The sequence below is a fragment of the Carcharhinus amblyrhynchos genome, chromosome 14, assembly GCF_965287045.1.
Source record: "Carcharhinus amblyrhynchos chromosome 14, sCarAmb.v2.hapA, whole genome shotgun sequence".
NCBI lineage: Eukaryota > Metazoa > Chordata > Chondrichthyes > Carcharhiniformes > Carcharhinidae > Carcharhinus > Carcharhinus amblyrhynchos.
The window spans coordinates 13752842-13777227 of NC_137337.1; the positions used below are offsets into that span (position 1 = coordinate 13752842).

The 24386-nt window shown below is 46.7% G+C and overlaps 1 protein-coding gene across 5 annotated transcripts in view; it reads left to right on the plus strand.

Moving 5' to 3' along the window:
• The window catches only part of ccdc85ca (coiled-coil domain containing 85C, a), a 216484-nt gene that overhangs the window by 160475 nt on the left and 31623 nt on the right, over positions 1 to 24386 (plus strand). For 2 of the 5 annotated variants that reach the window (XM_080202321.1, XM_080202323.1), the window contains exons 3-4: positions 14225 to 14263; positions 17792 to 17869. The exons of 2 other annotated variants lie outside the window; for them this stretch is intronic. In XM_080202321.1, the coding sequence (XP_080058447.1) occupies positions 14225 to 14263; positions 17792 to 17869 (117 nt within the window). The remainder of the gene's footprint in view (positions 1 to 14224; positions 14264 to 17791; positions 17870 to 24386) is intronic. One more of the 5 variants, XM_080202322.1, reaches the window with a different exon arrangement.

Here is a 24386-nt window from a genome sequence, read left to right on the forward strand (position 1 = left end):
TACAGTTTTGACCAGAGGAACACTGGACAGATCATTTGTAACTGACAAATTAAAGCCAATTGTATTGTCTTCTAAGAGCATAAGAACATAAGCAACCCTGCCAGAACCAGCCACACGTCATCACTGTCCCTGGCCTCAGATTTTGTGGCTGTTACTCCTACATAGTGGCAGTTCCATCCGCCTGCTCTCGGACATGCTCATAATTGTAGAATCCTGACAGTGCAGAAGGAGGCCATTTGGCCCATTGAGTCTGCACCAACCACAATCCCACTCAGGCCCTATCCCCATAACCCCGTGCACTTACCCTAGCTAGTCCCCCTGCCACTATGGGCAATTTGGCATGGCCAATCCACCTAACTCGCACGTCTTTTGGACTATGGGAGCGAACCGGAGCCTTGGATTGGGGTTCCCGCCAGAGGCGGTTGGAGACCTTTCAGACAGGAAGCCTGTTTCACAGGCCAGAGGCCTACAAGAACAGTTAGGCCTGTCAGGAAAGTCAGAGAGATCCTGTGGGGCAGGGGAGATGGGAAAGCTTGGGAAGGTGGGGTGGTGTGCTGCAAGGTACTTAAAGGACACACCTCATGGATTTAGCTCGTCATATCTCCTTTAAGAAGTCTCACAACACCAGGTTAAAGTCCAGCAGGTTTATTTGGTAGCACAAGCTTTCGGAGCGCTGCTTCTTCATCAGATTGGTGAGGAGCTGTGTCCATAAACAGGGCATACATAGACACAAACTCAATTTACAAGATAATGGTTGGAATGCGAATCTTTACAGGTAATCAGGTCTTAAAGGTACAGACAGTGTGAGTGGAGAGAGGGTTAAGCACAGGTTAAAGAGATGCGTATTGTCTCCAGCCAGGACAGTTAGTGAGAGTTTGCAAGCCCAGGCAAGTCATGGGAGTTACAGATAGTGTGACATGAATCCAAGATACCAGTTGAAGCCGTCTTCATGCGTGTGGAATTTGGCTGTAAGTTTCTGCGCAGTAATTCTATGTTGTTGGGTGTTGTGAAAGCTGTCTTGGAGAACGCTTACCCGAAGATCAGAGGCTGAATGCCCGTGACTGCTGAAGTATTCCGTGACTGGAAGGGAACACTCCTGCCTGGTGATTGTCAAGCGCTGTTCATTCATCTATTGTCGTAGTGTCAACATGGACTCCCCAATGTACCATGTGTCGGGACATCCTTTCCTGCAGCGTATCAGGTTAGCTGAGTCGCAGGAGTATGTACCGTGTACCTGGTGGATGGTGTTCTCACGAAAGACGATGGAATCCGTGTCAGTGATCTGGCACATCTTGTAGAGATTGCTGTGGTAGGGTTGTGTGGTGTCCTGGTCACTGTTCTCCTGAAAGCTGCACTCTGAAGCCTGCGGTACCAAATAAACCTGTTGGACTTTAACCTGGTGTTGTGAGACCTCTTACTGTGCTTACCCAAGTCCAACACTGGCATCTCCACATCTCAACAGTGTGGGACTTGAACCCATTACCTGATTTGGAGCCAGTAATCAAGTGACACAGTCCACATTTTTAACATTTTAAAACAAAGCTTTGTATCTGATTTCTCAGCACCAAATGGCTTTTAACAGGAACTGCAAAATTTCCTAAGACAAATTGAACCGATTCCAGTGAAATGGGTGTCCCAGATGCCTTCAGTCCATATTTTAAAAAAACCTTTGGTGGTTGGTCTTGCAGTCTTTGTGCAGTTTCAGAGACTTTCTTTAGCACAGTAATTATCACTGGGAAGTTGTGTCTGCGGAATACACCTTGTGACATTAATCCACTGCTTGAAGGATTCCTCATTAACAGTCCCTTTACAGATCTCTACCTGCCGTCTCAGCACTAACTCTTTGGCTGCAGTCAGCCTCCGGGCATCCTGTTCCGAGCACTCACTCAAACTCCACTTAGTCAACTCTTGAAGTTTAGAATGGCTTGAAGGAAACCTGTGAAGGTTCAGCAATTTTCCCTCATCACTCTTGAAATCATCCGCTGATTCCGTTTCGCTTTGTACTTGAATCTGATGCGCGTACATATAGGTTTGTTTGTGTGCCTGTTTCCCAAGCTTTGTGATTTCATTATTTTGTTCTCCTAATTCCTCAAAGCACTGAGAGTCCCAATCCATATTATAATCGCCATTTACTTTAGTGTGCACTTCGAGCCTGACGGGGCCTTGCTCGATTGGGTGGCACAATGGTTAGCACTGCTGCCTCACAGCGCCAGGGCCCCAGGTTCGATTCTGGCCTCGGGTCACTGTCTGTGTGGAGTCTGCACGTTGTCTGCGTGGGTTTCCTCAGGGTGCTCTGGTTTTATCCCACACTCGGAACATGTGCAGGATAGGTGGATTGACCATGCTAAATTGCTCCTTAGGGTCAGCGGTATTAGCTAGGGTTAATGGGGGTAGGAGACTCAGTGGGCCGCATGGACTCCTTCTGTACTGTAGGGATTTTATGATATTCGATTCTAGCCAAAGATTATGGTACAGCCAATTAATCATGTCCTTACCTGGCAACTCGTTCAGTCAGTTACCTCAATAATCACACCACTAATCAGAATCACTATTCCAAAGCATGTCTGGAATATCCCAAAAGTGCAATTTGTTGAATTGCTAAGTGGTATTCGAACAGGATTCTGAAGAAGAGTCATATGGACTTGGCATAGTGGTATTGTCACTGGACTAGTAACCCAGAGATCCCAGGAGAAGATCTGGGGACCTGGGTTCAAAACCCTGCCATAGCAGATGGTGACATTTAAATTGAATAAAAAAACCCTGGAATTAAAAGTCTAACAGTGACCGTGAAACCATCATTGATTGTTGTAAAAATCCATCCTGTTCACTCATGTCCTTCAGGGAAGGAAATCTGCCATTCTTACCCGGTCTGGCTTACTCTCATGCGTAATGTGTTTGACACTCAAATGCTCTGAAACGGAGGGCAGTTAGGGATGGGCAATGAGTGCTGGCCCAGCCAGTGACATCCCGTGAATGGATTAAAAAATAATTTTAAAATGCTAACTCGACTCCTGTCTCCACAGATGCTGCCAGACCTGCTGAGTTTTTCCAGCATTTTCTGTTATAGTTAAGAGTAGAATTAGTTTCAGCTCAAACCGCGCCCCCCCCCATCATCCCCGCAAACCCCAGAACATCAAGGCTGATCTTCCACATCTCCTTTTCACTTGGTCCCCGTCGACCTTAATACCTTCAGTATCCAAACATCTAGCAATCTCAATCTTGAATGTACTCAGTGACCCAAAGAAACTTGAAAGCAAAGAACACCTATCACAGCCTCAGGACATCCCAGACGCGTTATAGGCAATGAAATAGTGTAATCACTGTGGTAATACAGGAAACCCCGGCAGTCAGTTTGCCCTCAGCAATCTCCTTAGAACCATCCTGGCCTGTCGGACTGGTTGCTCAAGTATAATATCAGTTTGACAGATATTATACTCGAGTTCTCCAGCAATGTTGTTTCTGTGAGAAATCCTGGTGTTAATTCATTATCAGTTTTGAAAATTGCTTGAACGGATTAATTTCTCTTCCTTGCGCTGTAAATTGTGGAATGTGGCCTGTCGCTTTATTCCCTGATCTGTCCCAGCTAGCAAGGACTGGAAAACCCCCATGGCACTTTGCTATTTGAATTTCCCTCTTTCACTGGCGTTGTGTTCTGGTTTTCTCAGTCAGTTCCCTGAGCACCATCCACAAGTCAGTGATAAAATGCTCCGCACTTGCCTGGATGAATGCAACTCCAAAAACACTTGAAAAGCTCGACACCACCCTGGACACCATGCCCAGCCCTTTACTCCCGCTACCACAGTAAAAAGTCTCACAACACCAGGTTAAAGTCCGACAGGTTTATTTGGAATCACGAGCTTTGTGAGCACTGCTCCTTCATCAGGTGAGCAGTGCTCCGAAAGCTCGTGATTCTAAATAAGCCTATTGGACTTTAACCTGGGTGTTGTGAGACTTCTTACAGTGCCCACCCCAGTCCAATGCCGGCGTCTCCACACCATCCCCTCTACCACCGTGCAGGAAGTGTGTGCCACCTACAAGATGTACTTGACAGATCTCCTATGATACTGCCTTCAACATCCACACCATTTAAAAGAACAAAATCAGCAAATGCATGGGAGTGCCACCACTTGTGAGTTCCCCACTGGTTCACACATCATCCAAACTGCACCACCGTCGCTGGGTCTGAATGTTGGAACTCCCTCCCTAACGGCACAGTGGATGTTTCACCACCACAAAGACAGAAGGCGGCTCATCACTACCTTTCCAAGGAGGATGGGCAATAAATGCTGGCCTTGTGAGTGACACACACATCCTCTGAACCCTCTTTGCTGGGTTATTGGGTGTTGGAGACAAAAGTTTAATGTTTATTTATTTTAAAGTGTCACAAGTCGACTTACATTAACATTGCAGTGAAGTTACTGTGAAAATCCCCTAGCCACCACACTCCAGCGCCTGTTCCGAGGGAGAATTTAACGTGGCCATTGCACCTAACCAGCATGTCTTTCGGACTGTGGGAGGAAACCGGAGCACCCAGAGGAGACGCAAGCAGACATGGGGAGAATGTGCAAACTCCACACAGACAGTGACCCAAGCCAGGAATCAAACACGGGATCCTGGCGCTCAAAGGCAGCAGTGCCAACCATTTCGCCACTGTGCCACCTCAGGGAGGATGATAGGGGTGAGGGTGGGGGGAGTTGATCTTCGGAGGAGAGTCCCCCCTCCTTTTCTCCCTTTACAACGGCAACCACTTGCAGCTAGAACCACAACCTGCCGATGACCTTTTATTCTCCAAGATGGTTCAATAATTGTCACAATACCTGGAATCAGAGGCCTGGGGTGAGGCCAGAAACCAGCTAATGCTCTCCTCAGGCTGACAACCTCCTGACAAATACTGTACGATTGCGACACGTACCAAATCACTGAGATGAACTGCAGCAGGGCAATCTTCTCATTAGTCGAGGGCAGTAAAGCTCCTTTGTAACCACTCCTCAATGCCTTCACTCCAATCCCAACTTAATCAGTCTGCGAACGCTGCTCCGTGACCTCCCTAACCCCTTCCCAGAATTCCGCAATGTCTGCGGCCTTCACACAGCTGCTGCAATCCCCATTAGATTCCCGAGTAAAAGCTGGCGGAGTGGCTCTGTGGAGCTCACAGAGCTTTGCTCCTTGCTTTCAGGTAATGGCAACTTTGCTACATGCAGTGAAAGCAGTTTCTGTAACGATCGCATCTGGCCATGTCCACGGGCGGTCACTCTACTCACCGTCTTTGCGCCTGGTCAGGTTAGATTCATTCATTTAGTGGCAGGCCAGCTGCTCTCATTGCTCATACTGGCTCTGCCAGCCACTGTTTGAATGATCCAGAGGTCATTGTGACAAATTGGTAAATTGCAGGGTGGTGGGAGGGTGGGGAAGAGAGAGAAAAATCTGTGCCCAGAATAGTTGTTGAACAGTGAGAGAGGATATTTTGGCCTTGGAGGGAGTGCAGAGGAGGTTTACTAGGCTGATACCGGAGTTGAGGGGGTTGAGCTATGAGGAGAGGCTGAATAAACTAGGCTTGTACTCGTTAGAGTTTAGAAGAATGAGGGGAGATCTCATTGAGACGTATAAGATGATGAATGGGATGGATAGGATAGAGGTGGAAAGACTCTTCCCGCTCAAAAAAGACAGTAGGACTAGGGGGCACAGCCTCAAGATAAAGGGGGGGCGGTTCAGAACGGAGTTGAGGAGGAACTTCTTCACTCAAAGGGTGGTGAATCTCTGGAATTCTCTGCCCGTTGAAGTGGTGGAGGCTGCCTCGCTAAATATTTTTAAGAAGCGGGTTGATGGGTTTTTGATAAGAGAAGGGATTAAGGGTTATGGGGAGAGGGCGGGAAAGTGGAACTGAGCCACGACAGATCAGCCATGATCTTATTGAATGGCGGGGCAGGCTCGAAGGGCCAGATGGCCTACTTCTGCTCCTATTTCTTATGTTCTTATGTTCTTATGTAGAGGTGATTCAGATTTAAAGCTATAACATTTTTAGGATCAATGTCATGAAAGTTTCCAAATTCCAGAGTAAGGGGTGAGTAAACCCAATTTTGAGACAAGAGCCCTACATTTTTAACCATTGGGCTTCACTGCTCCAGGGTCCTGGGTTCGATCCCCGGCTCGGGTCACTATCTGTGTGGAGTTTGCACATTCTCCTCGTGTCTGTGTGGGTTTCCTCCGGGTATTCCGATTTCCTCCCACAGTCCAAAGATGTGCAGGTTAGGTTGATTGGCCATGCTAAGAAATTGCCCCTTAGTGTCCAGGAATGTGTAGGTTAGAGGGATTAGTGAGTATAATATGTAGGGATGTGGGGGTAGGGCCTGAGTGGGATTGTATTCGGTGCAGACTCGATGGGCTGAAGGGCCTCTTTCTGCACTGTAGGGTTCTATGATTCTAAAATTCTATGATGAGCCACTCACCATCCTGACTTGGAAATATATCGCCGCTCCTTCAGTCACCGGGTCAAAATCCTGCAATTCCCTCCCTAACGGCGTTGGGGGTCAACCCACAGCCCGTGGACCGCAGCAAGAAGACAGCTCACCACCACCTTCTCAAAGGGTAACGAGGGATAGGCAATAAAGGCTGGACAGCCAGCGACCCCCATGTCCCACGAATGAATAAAAAAAGATTAACTTTCTGCTCACTTTCCCCAACCTCCTCCAATAAATGATCCAGTTTTCCCAAGTGAGATTTAGGCCTTCTCTCACCCAAGGACTGTGCCAGTCATACCCAGCATAGAGCTTGCCCAAAACTCTGCTGCTTGTATTGCCTTTTGGCTTAGATCAAGTGTAGTTTGCGGATCCTACACTTGATAGAAGTCAATGAGGTCACACTGAGGTTTCATTTGAAGCTATTTTTAAAACCGCCATCTAGGCCTTTTGGCTAAGATGAAGCTCAGATCAAGCACGGAGGTGATGTAATGCTGGCACGATGGCACAGTGGTTAGCATTGCTGACTCAGAGCTCCAGGGACCTGGGTTCAATTCCCAGCTTGGGTCATTGTCTGTGTGGAGTTTGCACATTCTCCCTGTGTCAGCATGGGTTTCCTCCAGATGCTCTGGTTTCCTCCCACAGTCCAAAAATGTGCAGGTTAGGTGGATTGGCCATGCTAAATTGCCCATAGTGCCCTGGGATGTGTAGGTTTCTATGTTCTATCAGCTTCGATCTTGCTGATCGAGCCCAAGTCAGAAAAAGTGGGTCTTCTCTTGTCAGTTTGGATCTGTAATGGACTTTGATTGAACCACTTTGGTTTTTGATTGGATATAATTAAAAATAAACTCTACTGCCTGTATTCCAGTCGGCACTACATCCCATTCAGCCATCTCACTGCTCTTCCTTGGCTCCCAAATCTCTTGATGGCCTCATCTCCTTCCCACCTCTGTTACCTCCTCCAGCAAGACGACTTTCTGAGGTTTCTGTGCTGTTCCAGTTCTGGCCCCTTATACACCCTCAGTGTTCAATGGGAGCTGTGTCTTCCACTACCCATGTTTAAGCTTTGGGGTTCCCTCAACCTCTCCCCCTCTTTAGTTTCTCTTTCCTCCTTTAAGATGCTTCTTAATACCTTTGAATGTAGTTGAGTGTCAAATTTTATTTGATCCTTTCTCCTATGAAGCACCAATGGATAGTTTGCTACATCAACGGTGCTACATAAATGCAAGTTACATAAACTACAGCCATTCTGTGGTTCGTTCCTCATGCAATCAATCAATCTGCCTGGTTTGAATTTAAACAAAGCACGGCAGTTAACTGTCAGTTATCCATTAGCTGGTGCAAGCTCCATGGCAATGACTTGACAAATCAGAGTGCACCTGCCAACCAATCAGCTCTCTCATCTCATGCAGTGTAAATTATTGTTCCCTTTACATTGTTATTCTTGTGAATTGTCCTGAGGAAAACTGTCATGACAAAAAGCTTTGACAACATGCCTTTTTATCAGCAATATTCATGCTGTCTCCTACCAGATAACTATTTACATAATTTATATTCAATAGAATAATATGGAATAGAATACTAACAGAGCCGGAGGAGACTACTTGGCCCATTGAGCTTACACCAACAACAATCCCACCCAATCCCTATCCCCATAGGAAACAGAAATAGGCCGTTCAACACAACTATCCATGCTGGTGTTTATGCTCCATTTGGGCCTCCTGCCATCTTTCCTTATCTAAACCTATCATTGCAATCATCTATTCTTTTCTCCCTGTTCCTCGCCTAGTTTACTCTTGAGGTGGAGGTGCCGGCTTTCGACTGGGGCGGGCAAACACCAGATTAAAGTCCGACAAGTTTATTTGGAATCATGAGTTTTCAGACCGCTCCAAATAAACCTGTTGGACTTTAACCTAGTCTTGTGAGACTAGTTTACTCATAATTTTTAATTTTACAGTCACATTGCAATGAAGTTACTGTGAAAATCCTCCAGGTGCCACACTTTGACACCTGTTTGGGTACACTGAGGGAGAATTTAGCATGGCCAATGCACCTCACCAGCACGTCTTTTGGAACATGGGAGGAAACCGGAGCACCCGGGGGAAACCCACGCAGATGTTAGAATGTAACCAGTAACAACTTTGCATTGGATGTGATGTGAGCAATGGGAACAAGATGTGAGAGTCAGCTGACCCAGTAAACCATGGAACCAATTACAGAGTGATGTAATAGTCAGCTGACCAGCTGATTCACTATAAATAAGGAACTATGTCGAATTGGGGGAAGCTTGGATTGGCCCAGGGCGAGACCCCAAGTTTGGAGTAATGACGTTTCTTTATTAAACCCTTTCTTTGATTTACAAGTTGAAGCAAGTTTTGTTGTAATTTCATTAGCTGCATGTTGAAGTGTTCCTTCTAAACAAGAACAGCAGACACAGGAAGAAATGCATATTGCGCACAGACAGCAACCCAAGCCAGGAATTGAACCCGGGTTCCTGGCGCGGTGAGGCAGCAGTGCTAGTTACTGTGCCACCGTGCTGCCCTATAAATGTGCCTGTACCATTGGCTTCAACTACTCCCTGTGGTCACAAGTTCCTCATTCTCATTAAAGAGGTTTCTTCCGAACTCCCTAATAAATTTTGTTTTGCTGAATCCCTTATAGTGATGTCCTGTAGTTCTGCTCTGGTTAACTGTGCTTTTGTCCATGGAGAAAAGCAGTGCCTTTGGTACCTATCGTGTGTGGCTGAATATCTCAGAAGCAAATCTCACAAAGTTGGATGTTTACAGTTCTGCATTCTTTTCCTTTGCTCCGCTCTAAGATGTTGCCATGACGGCGCATTAATGCTCTCGCAGACCGCTCAGCACTCAGGCCTTCTAGATCAGGTTCCAGCCAGTGCCGCTTTGACTCTTTTGTCCGTCAGCGAACAAAGCTGGCATTTTAAGAGTGAAGTTTGCCTCGGGGTTTAAGTACAAAGCCTACCTGGGCAGTCTCTGTTTCACAGAGGGACAGTTAGCCCCTTTTTTTGACAACAATGTCGGTGGGTTTATCTCCAAAGATGTGTTACCCAGCAGCGAAGAAAAACCTTTCGATGAATGGTTAACTGATGAAAGTCCCTATTGTACATTGCGCCCATTATCCGACTGTATTTGTCTGGTCTTTAATTATTGTAGTGCCTGACCACAATGTCACCAGGGATCGAACAATACTCTTTTTAACCAAATTCAGTGCTGCGGCCTAATCAGTACCACCATAAACAGATCTTCCATTGTGCATTTAAGAATATTCAGGACATGAGCTGTCACTTCCCATCAGGAAAAAACTGGCTGACGAGAGGGAGGAGACTTTCTCTTCATTCACTCGCGCAGAGACGGTTCAGATTCTCATTTAAGAGTACACCAATCCTTCATTTTAATTTTAGAAAGGCTGATGTTAATTGTAGGCAAATATTTAGACAACCCCCACATTAAGGTGGCTGTGAATGTGGGAATGTTGTAATGTGGGCCTGAATGGATTTCCTTTCCGAAGAAAGCTTCCAATTAAATGAATGGTTTTTTTCTTTGTCAGCAGTGAGGCCCTATTCGTTACTCTCCAAAGTATGATGTCACTTCCCATGGGGGAGGGGAGGTTACATTGCAGGGGGGGGGTGCGAAGAGGAGACGTGCATCAATAAGAGCCAATCAAAAAAGAATGTTGTTGGGTGGTTTTGGTGGCAGGGTGACATGATGGTACAGTGGTTGGCACCGTTGCCTTAAAGTGCCAGGGACCCGGGTTCAGTTCCAGTTTCGGGTGACTGTCTATGTGGATCTTGCACATTCTCCCCATATCTGCGTGTGTTTCCTCTGGACCCTCCCGCAGTCCAAAGATGAGTGGATTAGGTGGATTGGCCATGTAAATTGTCCCTTCGTGTTGGAAGGATTAGCAGGGTAAATACATGGGGTTACAGGGGATAGGGTTTGCGTGGGATTGTTGTCTGTGCAGACTCGATGGGCCGAATAACCTCCTTCTGCACTGTAGTGTTTCTATGATTCTTTGACCTACCCGTTCATTTTCTCTTCATTATTCCATGGGATGTGGGGGTCGCTGGCAAAGCCAGCATTTTGTTGCCCATGAACTGAGTGACTTGCTCAACCATTTCAAGAGGGTAATTAAGAGCCAGCCACATATTATATCTCTGGAATCACAGGTAGGCCAGACCAGCTGAGGATGGCAGATTTCCCTCTCCAGAGGACATTGGTGAAGCAGTTAGGTTTTTACAACAACCAGCAACAGCTTCGCAGTCTCCGTCTCTGAGTGTAGTTCTATATTCAGGAGGCAATTGTCTAGTGGTATTATTGCTAAACTATTAGTTCAGAAACTCAGCTAACCACCTGGGGACCTGATTTCGAATCCCGCCACGGCAGATGGTGGAATTTAAATTCAGTAAAAAAAATCTGGAATTAAGAATCTATTAATGACCATGAAACCATTGTTGGAAAAACCTATCTGGTTCACTAGTGTCCTTTAGGGAAGGAAATCTGCCACCCTTACCTGGTCTGGCCTACATGTGAATCTGGAGCCACAGCAATGTAGTTGACTCTCAACTGCCCATGGGCAATAAATGCTGGCCAGCCAGTGACGCCCAAATCCCATGAATTAATTTTTAAAAATTCAGAGTTACTGGCTGAATTTAAATGCTGCCAGCTGCTGTGTTGAGATTTGAACCGTTGTCCCCTGAGCATCAATATGGGCTTCTGGATTACAAATCCAGTGACAGTACCACCATCTCCCACTAGGTGGCAAAAAAACCTGAGGCGGGATAGGGAGGATTTTTTTAACGCAGTGACTGTTATGATTTGAAATGCAGTGGAAGCAGTTAGGATGCTAATTTCCAAAAGGGAATTGGATAGATACCTGGAAAGTAATAGAGTTGCATAGGCAGCGGAATGAGATTAGTTGGATAATTCCCTCAATGTGTTGGCACAGATGCAATGGGGCAAACAGACCTTTTCTGTGCTGTAGAATTCTCTGAGTCCCATAAATGTTACTGGAGGCCGTAAAGAGAATTTAGTTTTAATTTTTAACACGTAATGAACCAGAGGGATTGTCATTCAGTAAATGATCTTGGAAAACCTTTTTGATCAATTGCTTGTTTATCGTCTCTACGCACACACAAGAGTCCTCTCAGAAGTGTTCTCCTGCTTCACCAGTGACCAACTGTCCTGGATTTTCCAGGATCACCCCTTAATCTGGGATTTTGTCTTGGATTAGGCCTTTACGGGACGCATCTTTTCCTGGATTTTGGCTTTAGCATATTGTATTGGGTCCTGAAGTTCTTTTTTCACCTCTGCACATGCATTGGACCGAGCACTTCCCTTGGTGCACGCACATGGGGCCTGATAGTTACTTTTTTTCTCCATTATGTAGATTCAATCCTAACAGTGAGGCTTTTCAGGGATCGTAGATGAAGTGTATTGAGGGTCTGCCACAGTTAAACGTTTAAAGTTTGAGTTTATACTTAGTGTCGCCAGTTACATTAACACTGCAATGATGTTACAATGAAAAATCCCCCAAGTAGCCACACTCCGGCACCTGTTCGGGTACACTGAGGGAGAATTTAGCATGGCCAATGCATCTAACCAGCACATCTTTCAGACTGTGGGTGGAAACCGGAGCACCCGGAGAAAACCCACACAGACACGGGGAGAATGTGCAGACTTTGCACGAATGTGCAGACTTTGCACGGTCACTCAAGCTGGGAATCGAACCCAAGTCCCTGGCACTGTGAGGCAGCAGTGCTAACCACTGTGCCCACTGTACCACCCAGTCACCAAGGGTATGTCCTGGAGACTTCAGAGTAAATGTGAGCCTTCCTCAGGAATCGCAATTCAGTGACACATCTCCTTTAAGTCGTGCTTTGTACATGGGCAGTAGTTGATCCTACTCGGCATTACCCCTGGAGTGGGTGGGGTGGCCACGTGGTGCCATTTTATTTTTTGTCAAGAGCCAGTATAGTACTTGCAACTGATTTGCTGGCGTCAGTTTCTCGCCGAGTGATACAGGTCAAAGTGACCCCCAGGGCATTGTAACAAAGTGGAGGAACGCCGGGAGGATGGGGGGGGCAGGAAGCCAGGAATGATTTGGTGATTTGACCAGAGTCCAACCTCATGATCCAATCCCCGTCTTAAAGACGTGTTTTCCATCTTGATTTTTCTCCAACACATTGATTTGATATTATTTCCAGAGTCAAAGCAACATCTCCTTCAGCAGCAATGTAGGATTGCCCCAGGGCAGTTTAGTCTGAGGAGGTAGGAGCTGCAAAAGTGTGGATCCATGTCGCCGCTGGTGATCGGAGGGTGTAATTACACCAGACACACTCAGAGCCTATTATCAGAATATGTAATGAGTAGAAGTTAAGGAGACAAGTCTAGCGAAACGTGACAACTGGAAGTAAGGTTTTGTAGATAGAATGAGTGCACAAATATAACTTTTTAAGTAGAATGTGAAGTAGAAGTGTAACCATCGTTGTTATGCAAGATATCCAGCTCCCACAAACGGCAATGTGATAAAGACCACCCAATCTGGGTTAATGGTGGGGGAGAAATATTGCCCAGGACACTGCGGGAAACACTTCCGCTCTTCCTGAAGTGGGATCATTCACACCCATCTGAGAATGGAGCCCCGGTTTAATATGTGATACTAAAGGACAGGCCTGGGAGTACCAGCCTAAATTCCCTCCTTTGAAGATTCCTTTATCTCCTCACTACCTCCATGCCTATCCAATGTCACTAAAGTGAATGAACCCAGTTTAAATTTAGCATTCTACCACTTTCACAAAGAGGAGCATTTTGGAAAATGTGAAAGTTTTTCACATATATAAAAAAAATTCATATCATTGCTGCAATGTCATTGGCTGACGTCTGTTTCACGGTTGGTTCGTTCAGAAGCGGGGATGTTTGCTGACGATTATACAATGTTCAGCAACATTCGTGCCTTACAGATACTGAAGCAGCTCATGTCCAAATACAGCAAGACCTTGACAAAATCCAGGCTTGGACTGACAAGTGGAAAATAACATTCATACCATCCAAATGCCAGGCAATGATCATCTCCAATGAGAGAGAATCTGACCATCGCTCTTTGTCATTCACTGGCACGAGCATCACTGAATCTCCCACTATCAACATCCTGGGGAGGTTATCATTGGGCAAGAAACTGAACTGGATTAGCCACTTAATATTATGCCTATAGGAGCAGATCAGAGGTTGGGAATCCTGCAGTGAGTAACTCACTTCCAGACCTCCCCCCCACCTCCCCAAAAGCCTGTCCACCATCTACAAGGCACAAATCCAGATTTAAATTTACTTTTACAAAATACTGGTGTTTCTCTTTGGGGTTGCGGGTCTTTGCCTGGTTGGGCGCGGTTGCATCTGTTGCGCCTCTGTGGGCCGTGCACTGCCTCTCAGTGACGGTCACGAGAAGCTTGTTGGGGGTCTCCTCCTCCTCCTCACCCCACACTTCCCATCCCCACTTTTTCTCCAAGGGAGAAAGCTTCGCCCTCACAGACCCATCCCAGAAACTGTAGCTGAATGCTGGGAACCGGGTGTATCCAGATCCCGGCCTAGACTCCAGTATCTCCTGAGCCTGCGACATTGCCTATGATACCAGCCAGCTGATACTTTATTTGCGGGGGACATTGGTTTTGATGCTCGCATTCTCTCATCTGAAGGTAAGGACAATCAGTTCCCCATCAAAGGACCAAACAATTTCTCTTTTTACCCCCCCCCTTTTAGCTTGCAGGACGGAATAACGTGCCACACAATTTTGCACAGGTACATTCTTGCCCTCGGGCATTCTGGGAGGCATGTTTTTGTGATGGTGATGCTTGGGTGCTCGGTGTAGTGACACTTTCTCCTTTTTGCTCTTTATTTTACACAACTGGCACAAGGGACCTGTCTCACCAGAGAAACTTCCAGAACTGAAAGAAAAACAAAATACCGCAGATGCTGGAAATCCGAAATAAGAACAGGAAATGCCGGAAATGTTGCAGCCCAGTTCTGAGGAAAAGTCATCACCCTGAAACAATCATTCCATTTCTTGCTGCGCAGAAAGGGCACAGTGGTTAGCACTGCTGCCGCACAGTGCCAGGGACCCGGGTTCAATTCTGGCCTGGGGCGACTGTGCACGTTCTCCCCATGTCTGCGCGGGTTTCCTCTGGGTGCCCCGGTTTCCTCCCACACTCCACTGGTGTGCAGGTTAGGTAGGTTGGCCATGCTTATGTGCCCCAAGGTGTAGCGGTTAGGGCAATTAGCGGGATAAATATGTGGGATTACGGGATAGGGCCTGGATGGGATGCTCTGTCGAAGAGTCAGTGCAGGCTCGATGGGCCGAATGGCCTCCTTTTGCACTGTAGAGATTTGATGATTCCATGAGGTGCAGTCTGGGCTGAATGTTTCCAGCATTTTCTGTTTGGACTCCAGAATGGAATGCTCCTTTTCTTCGTTTTGTATACATCTCATCCTGCTCCCTCCAAGGAGTAATATTTATTTAAAAGCATTTGGTTATTATTCTATTCTATTTAATTCAATCTATATAACTTTAATTGTCAGGGGCTAAAATACCATTTGATTGTAAACTCATGAGTAATCACAGAATGGATGGAAGGACATTCCGGATTTCCGTATGGATGTTTTTGCATTCTGAGCCTGCTTGTTCCTCAGTGCATATTTTGTTAAATTTCCATTGCCATGTGGGCTACCAATGGTAAATAATTAGCAAGTAATCCGAATGCCATAGACTCAGCTGTATAAACCAGGAAGGCTGCAAGTTTGATCCCTTCTCTATCTGATGCTGGGTTAACTGATCTCAGCCAGCTTGGTGAAGAGTTGGGGGCCCTTGGAGGGGAGAAGGAAAGATCCAAAAGAAGTATGGGCGGCACAGTGGCACAGTGGTTAGCACTGCTGCCTCACAGCGCCCGGGACCTGGGTTCAACTCCACCATCGGGTAAGTGTCCATGCACATTCTCCCCGTATCTGCGTGGGTTTCCTCCAGGTGCTCCAGTTTCCTCTCACACTCCAAAGATGTGTGGGTTAGGTGGATTGTCCACAACTGCCCCTCAGTGTCAGAGAGATTAACAGGGCAAATACGTGGGGTTACAGGGATAGGATGGGTGGGATTGTTCTCGGTGCAGTCTTGAAGGGCTGAATGGCCTCCTTCAGCGCTGTAGAGATTCTGGGATTCTACGATTCTAATTTGTTCTGCACATTAACTGGAAAGGACACGACTGACGGGGAGAAGGCCAGGATATTGTCTGCTATCCCGCATGATAAGTGGCCTCCTGACAGGTGTCACACTTGAAGAACGATGCTTTGTATGAGGGACTGGGAGGATATCAGGTAATCAGGTAACCATTGTGGTGGCTGTAAGTTAGCTTCCTAACCAGATTGTCCTGCTTCAGGGTAGCCTGTCAGTTTACATGTTTTGAAACTGGGGCAGTGGAGGATTTTAAGGGATGAGCTTTAAGGTTTGGTAGCTCCAAGGTCATTGCTAGCGAACACTTTCCAAAACCTCTTTTATCACCATTCTCAGCTGGTTGAGTCAGAGTAAAATGAAACACTAATGTTCATGTATTTTATTCCAAGGGCGTTGATATTGGAGCAAGTTATTAAGGTCAGGAATGGCACGCCTGCAAGACAGGTGGAGACAAGTTAAACAGTAACTTTCAAAAGGGAATTAGCTATGGAATGGGCTGTGGGGGATAGCTGTTTCTAAGGAGTTAGCACAGTTGTGATGGGCCAAATGATCTTATTTCATGATCTGCAGGAGTGAGGAGAAATATTAAAGGAACAGCCTTTCACTTATTCAGAAGAACTTATACTCTAACTAACCTCCTTTCATGCCTCTTCATCTAACCATATCAACATACCCTTCTATTTTGATTTCACCCATGTCCTTATCTAACTCCCCACTGTTTGCATCCATCCTATTTGCCTCAACTATTTTATAAAAGCAAATTACTGCGGATGCTGGAATCTCAAACCAAAAGAAAAAATGCTGGAAAATCTCAGCAGGTCTGGCAGGGTCATCTGGACCCTTACAGACGCTGCCAGACCTGCTGAGATTTTCCAGCATTTTCTCTTTTGCCTCAACTACTCTCTTTGGTAGTAAGTTCCGTATTCTTGTGACGAAAGAAGTTCCTCCTTAAATCCCTAATTTGACTGATTAGCAATATCATATTACAAGACCTAGTTTTGGATTCCCTCAGAAGTGGAAACATTCCCTACATTTGCTCCATTAAACCTTTTCGTTATCCTGCATCACCAGAAGGTTCAGCCTTCTTCACAGAAAAGAGACCCAGTCTACTCTGTGCGTGACAAGCCCAGAAGACAGCCAAGGTAATGCTGCCAAACACCGAACGTCAGGAGCAGACATCTTTCCACTGGGGAACACGGCCAAGCATCACTGTATAGTTAGAAGCACCAACCTTCATTCAAATCAATCATCCTACACACCACCCCCCCATTCCTCCCCCATGGCCAAGTGGTATTATCACTAGACTATTAATCCAGAAGCTCAGTTCTGGGGACCTGGGTTCGAATTCCGTCATGGCAGATGGTGAATTCAATAAGAAATATCTGGAATTAAGAATCTACTGATGACCATGAAACCAATTGTCAGAAAAACCTATTTGGTTCACTACTGTCCTTTAGCGAAGGAAATCTGCCATCCTTACCCGGTCTGGCCTACATGTGACTCCAGAGCCACAGCAATGTGGTTGACTCTCAACTGACCTGGGACAAATAGGGATGGGCAATAAATGCTGGGCAGCCAGCAACACGCATGTCCCATGAATTAAAACAAAAGGACTGGGTCAAAGGCTTCATCACCATGTCTCACAGTAAGAGTCAGTACTGACATGAGGGGACAGACTTTGATGAAATTGTGTAACAAACAGATAGATGAGAGCTCTTTTTAGTTTTATTTTCATGTATTTAATCCCGAGATCAGACGTTTTTTAGTACCTCTTTATCTTCCCTCTGTCCCTTGAAGTGATTAAATTGGTGCAAGTGTGAAAGGTGAGATGTGTTTGAGAACTCCACTAAGCACGGGAGGTAGTTACGTGGAGGGTTATATACAGCAACAAGGGGGGAAACTCTTGAATTATAGAATGTAAACAAACATAAGCTCCTCAGGCAAAAATTATCAGTGCTTCAACTAGCTTGCTGTTTGCTCTTGCGTTTTCCATTCTGGTAAATGTCTTTGGATGTTTCCCATTTCCATTTTACTTTCTGGTTTTGTCTGTTGCATTTCCTCACAAGTTCTCTAGCTTTCACCTTTAACTTCTCCCGATTTCTTTCAAGGACTGTTCTCCAGAGCACAGCTCGCATCTTTCCAGTTTTTGCTTGGGGAGATCTGTCAGACCTTCGTACACAATCAAGGTGAGGCATGTCAGTGTTAGGTGACTTGGTGACTGACCAGCTAGCCTGAATGATCTGTGGCTGGGGCAGGAGGTTAGCCCTCTCACTGGAAAATGGACTCCCTACTCTAGATAATCCTATAGGCCAAAGATGTAATGGGCAGCATGGGTGGTGGCACAGTGGTTAGCACTGCTGGCTCACAGCGCCATGGAATTGAACCCACGTTCCTGACACTGTGAGGCAGCAGCGCTAACCACTGTGCCACCATGCTGCCCAGTCATCACCGGTGTTGCCCGGAGTCTTTAGAGCAAAATTGAGCCTTATCCCTTCCAGTGACTCCAGCTGGGAATCGAACCCGGGTCCCTGGCACTGTGAGGCAGCAGTGCTAACCACCGTGCCACTGTATTGCACCAACATGGTTTTCAAGGGGTCTGAAGCTTCGTTTCAGACAGAGAGTTTCGGGGCAGCAGTCTGGAGCCCAAAACACATAAAGTGGCTGTCCAGTTTGCTGAAGTGACTGCTGCCCCCTGTAACACAGGAAGGTGCTGGACAAACACTGCAAAACGCTGCCGCAATCAGGAAACTCGGATCAGAGGGAGCAGCACAACGTTGCCAACACGAAGGAATACACAGCACGTTCTGTCAAGAGGAAGGTTTACTGGCTGCGCAATCCCTGCAGTAACTTTTCTGTTGTGTTTTGTTTGCTGTTGTCGGTCCCCTTCTCGTACAATAAGACGATACGTTTTATCACATGTCAGAGCTCTGTTCTGTCCTCCTCTGCGTCTCCTGTATTATTTACGGAAATATAACACAGTCTGACCTCGCATACTAAAATGGCCATTTCCTCCCATTCACCTCATCCTCTCCCTCCCTCCAGCCATTCAATGTGGACGCAGTCACCTGACACGGGCTGGGCATGTGACCTGCTCCCATTAAAAAGGCTGCAAAGAATCATTTTGACTCCCCTCACAGATTCCTATAATTTTCTCTCCCTCCCATTAGAAAAGGCCCAGTCACTGCTTCCCCCTGTTGGTGAAACGTGAAACCGAGACAGTTGTCAAGCAAGCGAGTTTAGATGGGGAACCTCCATCTTGTCAACAAGGGATGGAATGAGGAAATCCTCTGGCGTGTAGGAGTAGGAACAGGAGGAGGCCATTCAGCCCCTCGAGCTTGTTTCTGCCATTCAGCTAGACCGTGCTTGACCTGTCCCCTTGCTCCAAATATTTTCCATCTTGGATCCAGATCCCTCAATACCATTAGCTTAATAAAAACTAAACTGCTTCCTTCTGGAGAGTTTCAATGGAGTCACTTACAACTGTGCACACAGCAAACCAGCACAAACAGCAACGTGGTAAAATGAGATAATCTGTCACTTATTTCTCCTCCCGTGGATCTTACAAAGAATATACAAAGAACAACACACAGCACGGGAAACAGGCCCTTCGGCCCAACGATCTTGGGGTGTAAATGTAGGCTGGGATATCGGAGTAACTGTCCCGCTCTTTGAAATAGTGACGGTTGGGGGGGCAGGGGGGAGTTTTTACATTGAACTGCGAACAGACAGACCTGGGGTTTTACCTTTCTTTTCAAGGGCGGCACCTCTGGCAGTGCTGCACACAGTAAGAAGTCTCACAACACCGGGTTAAAGTCCAACAGGTTTATTCGGTCGCAGACGCCACGAGCTTTCGGAGCGCTGCTCCTTCGTCAGGTGAGTGGGGAGTTCTGATCACAGACAGTGCTGCACACGCTCAGTGATGCGCTGGAGAGTCAGCCTGGACTTTTTTCCCTGGCCCCCTGGAGGAGTGTCACCATATCTACCGAAGCCATGAACTTCAGTCAGGACCTTCCATCTAAGTTGCCCTTAAATAATATTTGGTAGGCCGGTTGAGTGTGGAAATACAACCAGCTCAGTGGAATTTAAAAATTACAGTGTTTTTACCTCAGTGAATCTGACAGGGAATGATATAAAACCATCTGGTTTGAGATCTGTTGGATTATTTGTTTTTAAATAGACTCTTGCAGGATAAGGTGTTAAAGCTTTGGTTTAATAATATGTCACAGGTGGCCTCAGATGTGCTGAGACAAAGTGGAGAATCGCGGTACACTGCCTGTTTATTTTAGACACAGCCTGGTCTGGGATGGATAGGATAGAGGTGGAGAGGCTCTTCCCGCTCAGAAAGGACAGTAGGACTAGAGGGCACAGCCTCAGGATAAAGGGGGGGCGGTTTAGAACGGAGTTGAGGAGGAACTTCTTCACTCAAAGGGTGGTGAGTCTCTGGAATTCTCTGCCCGTTGAAGTGGTGGAGGCTGCCTCGCTAAATATTTTTTAAGACGCGGGTTGATAGGTTTTTGATAGGCAAGGGGATTAAGGGTTATGGGGAGAGGGCGGGAATGTGGAACTGAGCCACGACAGATCAGCCATGATCTTATTGAATGGCGGGGCAGGCTCGAAGGGCTAGATGGCCTAGTCCTGCTCCTATTTCTTATGTTCTTATGTTCTTATGTGTGTAAAGCCCTAACAATATGATAGGAAGGGCTCAAAATTCCCTTCTGCCACTCCCTTTGGACCTTGCTTGCTACTGGGACTAAAGGGGTCAAGGGATATGAGGGGGGGATATTGAATTCAACGATCAGCCACGATCAAAATGAGTGGTGGAGCAGGCTCGAGGGGCCGAATGGCCTACTCCTCCATGTAGTTTCTATGTCTCCTCCCACCGTCCAGCTTTCTCTTCCCGCTGAGGTTTGTCTCCATGGGAACCAGTGACTCCGATTAGCCATACCCCATGTGGGAGAGTTGTCTCTGAGTGACAGGAGGTTGGTTAACTATATGGAGTGGGTAAGGCATCACAATTGAGACCTGGTTGAATAGTGACCTAGACCAGGAACTCGAAATGTATTAGGTTCCCCAATCTAGGATGTTAAAGGGAATATTAGTGTCCGTTACCAGTATGCAGGCTGGAATCAGTAACTCGGTAAAATACCAGAGATCCAATCTTGACCCATTCTGACCTGATGTGGAGATGCTGGCATTGAACTGGGTGGGCACAGTAAAAAGTCTCACAACACCAGGGTTTAAAGTCCAACAGGTTTATCTGGAATCACAAACTTTCAGAGGTAGATTTCACAAACATGATATATATAGCAAAGACACAATTGCAAGATAGTGGTTGGAATGTGAGCCTTAAAGACTCAAATTCTAACCATTCCAAATAAACCTGTTGGGCTTTAACCTGGTGTTGTGAGACTCCTTACTATGCCCATTCTGACCTGGGTGAGTCATATATTCAAGTCTTAAATCCATTGGATCATTGAGGAGAGCCATACACATGGCTTTTTTTTTCAGTGCTCTTGTCTAACCATTCCTGAAGGAAGTGTCACGTGATTTGGGCCTAGTTATCTGTTGTCTTGCAGAGTCGCCACATGGTGAGTGTGGTGGGGCTGTTCAGTTGTAAGGACTGTCCAATTCTATCACAATTCTTCCAGTACCTTTTTGCGGATACACACATCCGACAGGAGTCACTGAGCAAAATCAGGAATGGGAATCCCAGCCAGCTGGTCTTGGGAATGCTGATTGGAAGCCGTTGTTAGTGATGGCCAACTGGGGGATTGAACCTGGCACATTCCTGTCCGCAAGTCCATCTATCCACTCAGTCCTGCTTGGGAAATGCATGTTGCTTCATATTAAGGTGATGGCATGTCCAAATTCAACTGCTTCGCGTTGAAATGAACTTCTAAGAATTCCATCGCCTTAGCAATTCTGGCCTCCTATGGAAAGCCAGCACAGACACAGTGGGCTGAATGGCCTCATTCCGTGCCATAACCATTCTGTAATCTGTGACTAGTCAGCCGCCTTTCATTTCCTCCCCTCCTTCCTGCCCTGCTTTGTAATAATCATATCCCTAGGCAATAGCTCGCCAAACCAGTCAGCGCTGAGAGTTATTATTAATGTCACGTTGTGACTGAAAGCTAGATGGAAGAAGTCATAGGCACGAGCATTTCATCACAGGAGCTGTCTCTTCAATCTTATTTGAACTGAGTGTCCGAGAAATGGACTGACAGCAAATTAGGATAACTCATGCGCATTATTGTTTAAAGATGCTGTGTATCTAGCTGGCCTTTGAGAGATTGACAGTGAGTTTGGGTAATGTGTAATGTGTCAGCCAGCACAAGCAGCGTAGAGGCACCCTGTCAGAATCCAATAATAGGAGGAGGGAAAAGTGCAAGCCAACCTGAATGATTGTGCAGAGGGAAGAAAAGCTGAAGTAAAAGCTCTCGGCAGACTTCATTCTTTGCTCCTCGGGGGGATTGAACATCACCGGGTAAACAGGCAGCGAGCTGCATGCTCGGACTGACTGTCTATTTCCTTTTACTTCTGTATCTGATTAAATAAACATCAAATACACTGTTTGGCTGAGACACTGGCGACATGGGAATGTACAGCTTCCAAACAAGCAGCCCACACCTCTCACCAATGCCTTTGTTGCCTCCTCGACCTGACTATCTGGCTGCCTCCACCGTCCTCTCCCTCTCCAAACCTGAAAACTTTGCTGCCCGCATCCAAATTTGCATCAAGTTCTGTGCCTCCTTCACCCCTGTCTTTTTTAATTCATTGACGGGACATTGGCATCATTGGCTGGCCAGCATTTATTGCCCATCCCTAGTCGATCTTGAACTGAATGGTTTGCTTGGCCATTTCAGAGGGCAGTTGAGAGTCAACCACGTTGCTGTGGCTTTGGAGTTACATGTAGGCCAGTCTGGGTAAGGAGGGCAAAGTTCCTTCCCTAAAGGACAACCAGATAGACTTTTCCAACAATGGTTTCATAGTCATTAGTGGATTCTTAATTCCAGATATTTGTTTATTTAATTCAAATGCTAACATCTGCCATGGTGGGATTTGAATCCAGGTCCTCAGATCATTAGTTGAATTTGTGGATTAATAATCCAGCGATAACACCACTAGGCCATCGCCTCCCTATGCGTTCTTGCTGGGCTAATGGACGTTAGCTGCTGGTTAAGTGACGTCTCAACTATGGAATTCTCATCCTGGTTTTCAGATCCCTCCATGTTCTCACCCCTGCCCTATCACTGTTACCCCCCAAAAATGAGTGGCCTGGGATTGGATGAGGTATGAACATTATTAACACCTGAAATCTCAGCCCAACCTGCCTACACTTTAATCGGGATGGAACAAGGAATGGGACAAGGAAGGGGATTGTCCATTTAAATATTACGATGTTGGGTTGGACCTTGTCGGTCTTCCCATATTAACCTTGGCCGGCTGGCTGGCTGCTATGGGCTTGGCAAAACCCAGTAAGAAGTCTTACAACACCAGGTTAAAGTCCAACAGGTTTATTTGGTCGCAAACGCCACGAGCTCCTTTGTCAGGACCTCCTTCGTCCTCCTTCCTCACCTGACGAAGGAGTAGCGAGCGCTCCGAAAGCCAGTGGCGTTTGCTACCAAATAAGCCTGTTGGACTTTAACCTGGTGTTGTAAAACTTCTTAATGTGTTTACCCCAGTCCCACGCCGGCATCTCCACACCTTGGGAAAGCCAGCAGCTCAAAGGAAGTACCGGCACAGGGCAAAGGTTAAAAGCCATTCTGCTGGTGGGTCAGGAGGAGCAGGGGTCTGTTCCCCAGATCCTCAAGGGACCTCCTTCACTAGCTTCAGACCCCCCCGCCCCCCATCTTCTCCCCAACCCACAACATCTGACCACCCCCCTTACGGTTGATACCACTCCTTCCAGGGTGGTACATCAATAAGTTCTTTATGTGCCGCTGTGGCATTCTGCTAAGGGTGCCCTGCTGAATTGGAAGTCAAGGCTGCCAATCGGACGGGCTCCCCACTGAGGCACACATTGACGAATAAAGTTTATTTACCAGTCACAAGTAGACTTATATTAACACTGCAATGAAGTTACTGTGAAAATCCCCTCGTCGCCACACTCCGGGTACACTGAGGGAGAATTTAGCACGGCCAACGCACCTAACCTACACATCTTTCAGACTGTGGGAGGAAACCGGAGCACCCGGAGGAAACCCACGCAGACCTGGGGAGAATGTGCAAACTCCACACGGGCAGTGATCCAAGCTGGGATTCGAACCTGAGTGCCCGGTGCTGTGAGGCAGCAGTGCTAACCGCTGTGCCACCGTGCTGCCCCGTGGAGGAGTTAAAATTCCACAGCGTGTGGAAAAGCCGGATCCCAGGGTTTTCTTGACCAAGTTCCCTCCCACCTGTCTATGGGGGCCTGCCCTGGTCAGTATTGATGTCAATATATTTTGGTGCTTTATCCCTGAATTGTGACCATGTTACCAGCCAGGAAGGGTAATAACTCACCCTTGTGACAAGCCAGAGGATTCAGATGTAGCACAGGATTGAATTCCTGGATGGCAGTGCAGGCTCGAGGAGCCTTGAGGCCTACTCCTGCTCCTATTTTGTCCTTCTGTCCTTATCTCACCCAAAGCACATTTCAGATTACGTCTGAGCCGAACCTTTTCATGTGCTGCCGGATTTTGTTTTTTCTGTTCCTTTTCACAACGT